This window comes from Cryptomeria japonica, chromosome 10 (genome assembly GCF_030272615.1).
Source record: "Cryptomeria japonica chromosome 10, Sugi_1.0, whole genome shotgun sequence".
Taxonomy (NCBI): domain Eukaryota; kingdom Viridiplantae; phylum Streptophyta; class Pinopsida; order Cupressales; family Cupressaceae; genus Cryptomeria; species Cryptomeria japonica.
The window spans coordinates 903,031,683-903,042,895 of NC_081414.1; the positions used below are offsets into that span (position 1 = coordinate 903,031,683).

The following is an 11,213-nucleotide window of genomic DNA, read 5'->3' on the forward strand; positions in this document are numbered from 1 at the left end:
TACGTCTAGTCGACTATTATTGAGGATAAGTTGACACATTTTGCTTGGTTTATTTTATATCAAGGTCTTTCTCTTGGTGCTCATTTGGCCCTTTTTTGGATCTCAATCCTCATTGTCTATCTTGTGGGAAAATTGAGAACCTCAAGCACCTTTTCTAGAGTTTTATCCCAAAGCTCAAGAAACTTGGTTTTCAATCATTGGTTTTTGAGGCCTTTTGAGCATACTTTATTTTCTTGGTATATGTCTTTGTTAGGAGACTGATTGTATCTCTCATTCAAGTATAACCAAATTTGACATTCTTTTTAAGGTGGAAATTCTCTTTAGTACATGAAAAGATAGAAATGTAGCTATTTTCTTAGATTGTTTTATAAACAAGTATTTTTCTATATAAACTAAAGCTATGATTCATTCTAATGTTCTTATGTAGATTAAAGTGCAAGCTAGTAAAGTTTCACTTGATATTTTTTCTTTAGGAGCTTTTGAACCATTCGGAGAATGTTCCTTGCATTATTGCTAGAGTTCCTCATGACCCCACTTCTCCTCAAGGGTGAAGGTGTGGTTTCAATTGGTCTTTTAGATGTGATAGAGGGTATTACTGTGCTAGTTCTTAGCCTTCAGGGACTATTTCTAGTTTTTTCCCAAAGCTCAAGAAACTTAGTTTTGGATCCTTGATTTTTTTAGGCCTTTCAGACATATTTTGGACATTTTCTTGGCATGTGGTTTTATTAGAATTTTTCCCTTATCTCTTATTCAAGCACACCCAAATTTGACATGCTTTTAGGGTGGAAATTCTCTTTAACATTTTAAAAGATAGAAATGTAGCTATTTTTTTAGATTGTTCTACAAATAAGTATTTTTTTGTGTAAAACTGTGACTTGTTCTAATTTATTATGAAAAATTAGGTGCAAGCTTCTAAAGTAATAATTGAAGCTACTTATCTTTACTAGGAGCTTTTGAACCACTAAGAGAAGGCTCCTTGTACTATTTGTTAGATTTCCACTTTACCCCACTTCTCCTGGAGTGTGTACGTTTGGTTGAAACTAGTCTTCTAAATGTGATAGAGGGCATTAGTTTGTTGGTTCTCAACCTTCAAATACTAGAGATAATGTTGCTCGTGTAGGATGGTCTCGATCTTCTTGATAATCCTTTGCTTCTTCTCATGGGTGGGGTGCTACCATGTGGCTTATTTCTAGCAAGGTTCTACACTTGGATCTAACCATGTCCCTAGTTTGTGCTCAACTAAACTTAAAAAATAATCCTAAAAAGGAGGGAACTTTCATAGTTGGAAGCCTATTAATGATTTTGTTCCTAGATATGTCTAGGGAAAGTATAATGATAAACATCCCCCTTTTATGAGGATTGCATTAATTGCTTAATATTGTTTCGACTTGACCCTTATTTTTCATCTTTATTTTAGATGTTGTTTTACTTTAACTTTGAAGATGTACCTTTACACCACCCACCCATCCTTTTTAAATAAATATATATACTATCATATATTTATAATTTAAATTTAAAATTATAACTCTTTTTTTATCAATCAAAATAGCTAAGGGGCTACACCCGATTATATTAATATTAAAAAAAGATTACATGTATAGTATGTTCATCTTAGCATATTAGTCTCCTACCACCAAATTGCATTAAAAAACCACTACAGTCCCAACTATATATACTATTTCCTACCCAAAACACTATCTACCATCCCGCCCACATAGAACATCTACACATCTTTATACTATCAATATACATTTCATAAATATAAAAAAGGAGGACTAAAAGGACCATAGACCCAACTAGACCCCTTTCTCTAGTTTGGAAGGCCCATAATCTTTATGTAGTTTCTGCTCCTCTGTACCTTCCAAAGTGCTCATATCTAGAAAATTCAAATCTACATCCCCAGATACAACATTGCCCATCGCCACACCAACCTCCATCAACCCTTCCCCCAAGAGGTAGTTTCAAAACCACTTGTCCTTCTCATTTGGTTCAAGGTCCAGTAGCTACTTTAAAAAGGAGATGCTTCGCTCCACCGCTAGTCTCCTGCAAGGGAGATATTGTGGGCATCCTAAGATGATGAATATGTGCTTTACCACTTCCCTATCTTTCTTTCAAACCACATGATAATCCCTTGGAAGAGGGACACATATTCCCATAACCACATTTTCTAAAACATCTTGAGTGCCACCCAAAAATCTCTTTTTCATCACACCTTGGCAAATATCATTTTCCATCTCTAGGGACTCTCCAAAATTAACAGGGGTGGCCAAAAACATTGAAGCAGTGTCCATGTCTATCCTATATTGATGCTTCATTCTAAGAAATTCATATTCTAAAACTATACTAACCACATGAGATACTAGGTCATGTTTATATCTTACCACACCTTTCAACCTTTTTCTGACACAACACCAAGGAATGCCATTTGTTATTTTTTGTAGAGAAGCCAAATAGGGGTGTCCATCTCATATGCCACGAAACACCAAATATCCCAGATAAATGCTAATTACATTGTGGAAAGATAGAAGATTGAAGCCCCATAAAAAGTCAGAGGCACGCATAATAATGATCGCCCCTATCCTTGGCAATCATGGTGATTACCACCCATGAGATATCATCTGAGGGAAGCTTTTCTCCTCATAAATTTTGGTTATTTCAGTACTTATATTTTCAAAACAATTCCATCACCCTTGATCTAGCATAATTTGAAATCATACAATATTTATATCGATTGTTCTTTGCACTCAATGGAAAGTTGCATCCATTAGGACTGCAATTAGAAAGGATTCCCAATTTGGGGAGGTACACATCCATCCAAATTAAGGATGATCTTTGCCAAAACCACATGATCTAAATTTAACTTCAATCATTATAAGGGGCTTTGATCACACCCAATCATTATTAACCAAAGCCTCACCTTAGTGGACATGACTACTCTATTATCCAACCCATTCGCCTCCTTATTCTCTTCCCTATTTACATGTGTTTTCTTGAAATTGTTGAAGCACCCCAAAACATCCCATATCATACCTATCCATTTTTTAGGTTTCAATTTTGTGTAAACCTTTGATGCATGCCATTAATTATAATCAATGATTCGCCTTCTAGATGAATATTGAGGCATTTGAGGTCCCGACCACATTCCAATCCAATTAGCATCACACTGAGCTCTGCTTAATTATTTGTTGCCATCTCTAGATTCACCAATTTTTTTGCCATTGTTCTACCCAGCCAATCCTTGTGAATTCACCCTACCCCACTCATCCTGAAGTTTCTTTTAGAGGCTCAATCAAAATTGATTTTCACCCATACTTTCTAGGGGCAGACCAGACAACACCATCTTTGGGATTTGAAGGAAGATCATCCTTCCCAACCCTATTAACTGGGGGAGCCTTGAGTCCAATAAACACCTTTGACATTTCATCATACCAATTAGTAAATGTGTTTTTCCCCAACATCACTAGCTATCGTGTTACAAATTTCTACAATTGTTGATTCTATCTTCCATATCAATGCCTCCTTACTCAGTTCCTTACTTTGAAAGATGTGTCAGTTTTGTTCCTTCCAAATTTCTCAAGCAACAATCGAAGGAATGGTTTTCTAGAGACTTCCAAAAAGAGCTTTCTTCCTCTGCCTAGGCTAGCTTTGAAGCCAATCCTTTATATCTTGCATTAATATACACACCCAATTCAACTTTTGTATGAAGATTTTCCAACAATATTTTGTATAGGGACAACTAAGAAGAAGATGATTTGTAGTTTCCTCAACATTCTCACACAAAACACACCTTCCAAGTCCTACAATACCTAATTTTTGAATTATATCCACTGTCAATATCCTTTTTTAAAACACCAACCATAGGAACACTCTAGCTTTAGGGAGGACCTCCTTACTCCAAAAAGATATAGTGGGTAGTCCAATTTCCTCTCCATTACTTCCTTTACTTTGTAGCCTAATTTAACTTTGTAGCTCCCAATCTTGCAATCTAATCCAATGGATTACATCCCCCTCTAATATCCTTATTTTCCTCCGTTCCAATATTTTATCCAACTCATACTTTTGATTATCTATGGCAATAATATCCTGCAAAGGCCATTATTTCCATATCCTTCTGACATGCTCCTTGATGGGCACAACATAGTCTCTTACCTTATCGCCCCAAACTATGTATGCGGCCTCTCTAATTTCTACCAACTCCTGACACCTGATAAGGGAGGGAAATCCTTCCCAAAAGCCAGCCTAGAAAGAGGTAGATCTTCCTCCACAAATGTCTTAGGTGACATATTTTATGATGATATCTCTACACTCAATGAAATTCTAAATCGTATAACCCCTCAGGGGATACTTGATAGTGATGATTCTCTTTGAGTCATCAAAATCCGGATATTTTCATCTAAGAATTGTGATCCAATTCTGGTTCTCCTTTGTTAATATTGCTCACACCATTTTGGCTCCCATAGCCAAGTTCATTGCCTTCATTTGTTGGATCTCTACCCCACCAACTTCCTTAGGTGTGTAGATCTTATCCCATGCAACTAGAGGAAACTTCTATGGATCTCCCATACCACTCCAAAAAAAACTCCACATTATTTGTTTTATAAAATTATCTACTACACTCAGAATACTTAAGCAAGACGCAGAGTAGACTAGTATTGCAGATAATACAAATTTCAATGACATTAATCTCCCAACTGAAGTGAGCCAGTTCCCTTTTCATAATTTAAGTTTCAACCTGGAATTGTTAATGAGGGGATCCTGATAGGCCTATTTATTCACTCCTCAAAATAAGGGCATTCCTAAGAATCTCCTTGAGAAATTTGTCAATCTCAGCTCTAAAATTCTAGTGGTGTCCCTTTGAAGACTTGGCTAAGTGTTAAGGAAGAATACTTTAGACTTCTTCTAATCTATTCTCTGCCCTAATGTTGCATAATATGAATCCAATGGTGACCTCATCATCCTGCCTTATCATTTGCACGCATCATGAAAGAGTATTATGTCATCTACAAATTATTGATGCATGCTAACTAGGACCCCAGGGGCAACCACAATCCCATGCCAATGGCCATCAACCTCCAGTTGCTTAATGTTTCTACCTAGTGCCTCTACCATAATGATGAAGAGCAAAGGAGAAAGGCCCCCCCTGCCCAATCTCTCTCTTAGAGGTAAAATATCCTTGAGGTGACCTATTCACCAATACTAAAAACTTAGGTGTGTCTATACACCTTTGCACCTGTCAGACCCATTGTTCCACAAACCCAAATCTCTTCATAACGTCCAACAAAAAGCTCTTATTCACCATGCCATATGCCTTCAAGATATCCAATTTTATAATCATGCTTGCAGTCCTATTTTTTTGAGCAGTGTGAATGGCTTCATGGGTAGTGATAATTACTTCAGCAATAGACCTTCTTGGGGAGAAGCCACTCTTCTCAGGAGATGTGATGTCCTATAGTACTTGCTTTAGCCTATTAACCATTAGTTTGGTGAGAATTTTGTAGACCATGTTACATAGTGCAATAGCCCTAAAATCTGCCATCATATGTGCTTCCTTCTTTTTAGGGATTAAAGCAAGTAACTTATCATGATTTAGTGCACCCAACATTGTCATCTTCTTTCTTGATTCTTCTACCGCATTCACCGCATCCCATCCTATCACATCCTAAAATTTATGAAAAAAACCTGCAAGAAAGCCAAGCTTGGGGCTTTATCCGAGTGAAGTTGATAAATTGCCTTCTTCATCTCTTCTACCAAAACATTATTCTACTTTGGTCTAATGATGTTAGGGATGTTTCTCAATATCCTCTCCCACTCCTCCCTATTGATGTCTTCTTCCTTATTCAACAATGCTTAAAAAAAACCAGCAACTTCCTTGAAAACCTTAGCCTCATTTTTAGCCATACTCCCATCTTTCCTCTTGATTTCTGAAATCTTATTTATGCTCCTATTAGCCAAGGCCAATTTGTGAAAAAAACTGATACTCTTGTAGCCATATTTCTCTAGAATTCTAAATCTCTCCCCCAATTCTTGTTTAATATCTTTTTCCTGATTATAATTGTCTACACTCATCCCATCCCTGATTACTTCCTCATTTAGATCCTTTAATTCTTGTTCTATTCTATTTTTTCCACAAATATATTCTTAAACTGCTCTTTATTCCATATTTTTAACTTATCTTTGATGTAGTGCAATTTCCTTGCCAAATTGAATAACTTGTATCCGTTATCAATTTTGATTTCATTTCGCCAAGTCTCCACGCACTCCCTTAACCTTGGGTCCCTAAGCCACATGTTCTCAAATTTGAAGGTGCACCTAGGCGGGGCATTATCGGGGAGTAAACACAACTGAACAGGGAAGTGGTTAGATCCAAATATTGGGAGAATGGTAGCTTCAAGAGTCACTTTGAGTTCCTCTCAGCAACCCATAAGCAAAAATCTATCCAATCTTTCTATAATGGATGTGAATCCTTTCCACCTATTGGTCCATGTAAAAGTACCATTCTTTGGATTGATATCCCTTAACACATTCTCCTCAATAAAATGCTGAAAATCTACCTGAATTAGGTTCCTCTGTGTCAACCCAACCTACTTCTCAGAATTGTCTAGAGTATCATTGAAGTCTCCAGTTATCACAATTCTTACACCACTCAAGGTTTGTAGTTTGTTAGATATATGTCTCCAAACTTCCCTTTTGTCCACTGTCGAAATAGGGCCATAGACATTAATCACATGAAAGTTGATATTTTTTGGAACAAAAGTCACATGGAGTAGCTGTCAATGTTGCCTCCACTCAACCATCTCCCCTTTGAATTTACAACAGTTCTAGAGGGTGTCAATACCTCTCGAAGCTCCTTTAGCACCAATAAAAACCCCCTTCCTCCTCTTCCATTTACTCATCCTCCTTTCACCTTAATTAGTATTAAGTCTACCTTCATTTAGTCAATTTGGTGCTTGACCATATGCCACTTGTTAGGGGTGTTGAGGCCCCTAATATTCCATGTTATGAACCTCATTTCTCTCTAGGAAGGAAAAAATCCTTCCCACTTCTAAGTTTCCTTTGTCCTAAAGCATTACCAACAATTTATAACTTCCTTTTATTTGACCATCTTCCCTCCTTCTCCTTTTGTTGAGATTTGGCTTTTTAATCTTGGAATGAGTTTTCTCAATTGTTTTCTCTTCCACCAAATCCTTCTCATCCTCTTCATATTCACTTTCTTCTTCTTCTATCTATTCCTTCTCAAACTGAAGCTCTTGCATATCCAAGACATTGTTAGGCATATTGAATCCCCTAACCAATAAATAATTTAGCTCCTTCTCCTTTCTCTCATCCCATTCCCCTTCTTGAATCTTGTCAAGACTTGCAACAACATCATCTGCATTGCCTAAATGTAGCCCAAAGTCTGCGCCTTCTTCGTCATGCTGGATTTTTGCTTTCTTAGGTGCTCCATTACCTTCTTCTTCTGGTAGTGTTGCATTTGGGTCCCCTCATTTCTTTTTGATTTGGTATGGTATCTACCTTGGACTTTGACCTTGTTCTCCTATTCTCCATCTCTTCATCCGAACCACACCAATTCCTCTGATAATCATTTGTAGACATTTCTTTAGATCCCACCCTTCTCCTTTTCCTCTCCTATGGGAGAGTGTTTTAATTCTCCATGGTTCTGTTACTAGTTTGAGTTGGATTTGGGCATGAGATCCAACATTCCTTCTCCGTGTGCCCTCTATATTTACATTTGTTGTAAAGTATCATCCCATCCTCCCTTTCAACTTTTTGCCACCACACACATTGATTGGAATGAATCTCCAATTCGTTTGGGAGTAGAGGGTAGGGCATCATTCTGATACAAATTCTTGCGCATATATTCCAAACTTCCTATCTACCGAACACTGAATTTGCCATGATGAATTGCCCTAATTTGTCCCCTATAGCCTTCAATGTGCTCACTTCCCAGTATTCTGATGGGAGGTTATAAAGTCATATCCACATGGGGACAACACCAATATCTTGCTTCCAAGGGTCAAAATTTAGGACCCAATCCTTCATATATAATCCTGATCCATCCATAACATGTGGTCCCTGATCCATTATTTTTTTCTCGATGTCTTCTGATGGCCATTTAACCAAGAAGAAACCATTAGGAAGGTATTTTATTCTCATGTTTTGGCTCCAGTTACTATTACACCAATTATTGATTTTCTTTATGGCTGACCATCCCCCCACCCATTTGATAAAGAAACCTTCCTTCTTTTATCTTTCTATTGATTTGCCAACACAATTTTTTCTAAAAACATATACAAAACTTTCCCTAGGTTTTTTCTAACCTTTTTTCTTGGTGAGATCTCTCTGATCAACTCCCTTTCCTTTCAAATCCAACTCCCTGACTTTGTCTTTCCCTAGATGCTCTATCTTTTTGAAGCTAGAGCCTTGTCCCCTTTGTTGATGCTATCCATACCACCATTTCACCATCCTTTTGGGGACAAATCCAAAATCTTCATTTGCATCTTTTCGTCGCTAGGACATAGACTAGTTGTGACTATTCCAATATTTTTGCCAAGGCTACTTTTTGATCCATGGAATAAAGTTCCTATTTCTTCCCCATCTGTACCTTCCCCCTACCATAGGAGGTAGACTTTGGGGTTGTCGTAAGATCATCTATGCCCTATTCCCTGCATATTTCCCTATAGGTTGTCATGATTAGATCGCCCCTACTGCCATCGATTTGGGAGTCTTCAGATCTCCATGTTATTGCACTAGGGGCTTTGCCATTGTCCTCCTCCTTATTGCTATTGGCTCTTGCCCTAATATCCTCCATTGTGAATTCTTGTTCTACATCCTTCGCCCATTCACCTACCTTGGTCACATTCGAATGGTCTTCTCGATATTCCCTCTTGCCTTCCACTTTGTGATTTTCCCTTCGATCCTCCTGAGCGACCCCCAATACTCCTCCCCATAGTCCTACCATGAGTTTGCTATGCACTCTTACCATTGCTCATCATTTTGCATTTTGCTCCTCGCTCCCTTAATTTGTACTCCACTCCTCACTCCTCAAATGCCCTTTTTTTTTCAAAGTCAAAATAAAAAAAATACAACTTAATAATAAAGAACTCATTCATTTAAAAAAAAAGAAAAGTCTGTGAGTGTGTGCTATTCTTGGGTCCCATAAATGACTATAGTCTCCTAGACTTTATTAAATTTTTTTATTTATTCAATCCACCCCCCTCTTTTCATTAGATTTTGTCCAATAGAAAATTGTGATTAAATTATGGACGAACGAAGTTTACAAAGTACCTAATCTTCCAATAGAAAACTAAATTATTTTTCCTTTCGTGGTGGTAAGATGTGAGGGGTTAATATGGTCCCACGACAAGATAAGGAAAACTATATCTACTTGGCATGCTGTCATTGGACACAACAAATGACAGATGCTTATTCTATTAAAACCACATGCGTCGAAAGAAGCCGCATTGTAGTTTCTTCAACAGCAAGCAATACAAGGTATTTCTTGAATTGAATAACATATATTTGCTATGCCTGGACCTATATAGATTCAAGTCTTGTGTGTTGTTCTTTTGGAAGAGCATTCCTTTTTGAAGGTTTTGTTGTGCTAATTTTCTTAAATAAAATGGGATTTTTTTTGTGTGCAGAGGAATTGAATCACTGGAGAGATGAGGACTGTGCTACCGAGAGTTGGTATGCATGAGATGATCGTTTTTCCTTCCAACAACATCATTGCGATGTCTACTAGCAGCAGTTGCAGAAGTTCCAAACCACATGCCAGCAATCCAGACAAAGAAAACACAGGTTTTATCTGTGGTTCACCATCTCTAACTGCATCTTGGTTGGTTAAGAAAAAAACCAATTGCAATATAATAGCAAAATCACAGCTTGTGAATGAAATCCAGAAATGTAATGAAGATAAGCTTGTTGCATTTGACTTAAAATGTTACATGGTCACCAAGGCTGGTGTCATCAATGAGGCCCTAGACAAGTGTGTAAGCCTTAGGTACCCAGAAAAATTACACGAAGCAATGAGGTACTCTCTCCTAGCCGGGGGAAAACGCGTTAGACCCATTTTGTGCCTTGCTGCTTTTGATCTTGTTGGTGGATCTGGGGACAACGCTATGCCAGCTGCTTGTGCAGTGGAGATTATTCATACCATGTCACTCATTCATGACGATTTGCCCTGCATGGACAATGATGATTTGAGAAGAGGGAAACCCACAAATCATAAGGTGTTTGGTGAGGATGTTGCTGTGTTGGCAGGGGATGCACTGTTGGCATTTGCATTTGAGCATATTGCCTCCAGCACGAAAGGGGTTGAGGCAGAAAAGGTTTTGAGGGTTATTTCTGAGTTAGGCAAGGCGATTGGTTCAGAAGGGTTAGTTGCAGGGCAGGTTTTGGATATTAGCAATGGGGGTGTTTCTGATGTGGGTCTGGACCTGCTTGAGTACATTCATGTACATAAAACAGCCGCTCTATTGGAGGTGTCTGTAGTGATTGGTGCAATCCTTGGGGGTGGATCTGAAGAAGAGATTGAGAGGCTGAGGACGTTTGCAAGGTGTATAGGTCTGCTTTTCCAGGTTGTTGATGACATTCTTGATGTTACTAAGTCATCTCAAGAGCTTGGGAAGACTGCTGGCAAAGACCTCGTGGCTGATAAAGTTACATATCCTAAATTATTAGGCCTCGAAAAGTCAAGAGAGTTTGCTGAAGAACTGAACAGACAAGCCAAGGATCAGCTTTCTGTATTTGATGTGAACAAAGCAGCACCTTTGATTTATTTAGCTGAATACATAGCCCACAGGCAGAATTAGGTATTAAATGAATGTATCATTTTTTAAGTTTTTAATTCTACGAAGTTACACTCTTTGAAAAATGAATTTCAGATGTTCAAATTACCTATCATTGGTTATTTTCTATCCTTCAATCTGAGCATTGACCCAATTTTCCTTCCTGTTGGCTGTCAACCTACACTTTATTGGTTGCTAAAGATTTATTTTTGTTAGTGTTATTTACAATTTTGCAATGTCATTGCACAAGGTTAAATACACCTTGTAATTGATGTTTATAAAACGGCAAACCTATCTACTGATTGTTTTCATTTCATTTAATTGCTGCAGAGTAAACTTATATAACCCCATAGGTTTAAAGACACTCTCTTCCGCAAATAAAATTAATCTGGATGTTGAGAATGACAGGAGCTAAAGCCCTGTCAG

General features: G+C 37.8%; 1 protein-coding gene across 1 annotated transcript; it reads left to right on the forward strand.

The window, feature by feature from the left end:
• Positions 1-9,356: 9,356 nt before the first annotated feature.
• Positions 9,357-10,951, forward strand: LOC131032020 (geranylgeranyl pyrophosphate synthase, chloroplastic). The gene is made up of 2 exons (XM_057962907.2): positions 9,357-9,492; positions 9,642-10,951. The coding sequence occupies exon 2, from the start codon at positions 9,663-9,665 to the stop codon at positions 10,809-10,811; it is 1,149 nt and encodes a 382-aa protein (XP_057818890.1). The 5' UTR covers positions 9,357-9,492; positions 9,642-9,662; the 3' UTR covers positions 10,812-10,951.
• Positions 10,952-11,213: the final 262 nt, after the last annotated feature.

Coding starts and splice junctions, on each gene's coding strand:
- LOC131032020 (XM_057962907.2), top strand. CDS start 9,663: ATGAGGACTGTGCTACCGAGAGTTGGTATGCATGAGATGATCGTTTTT.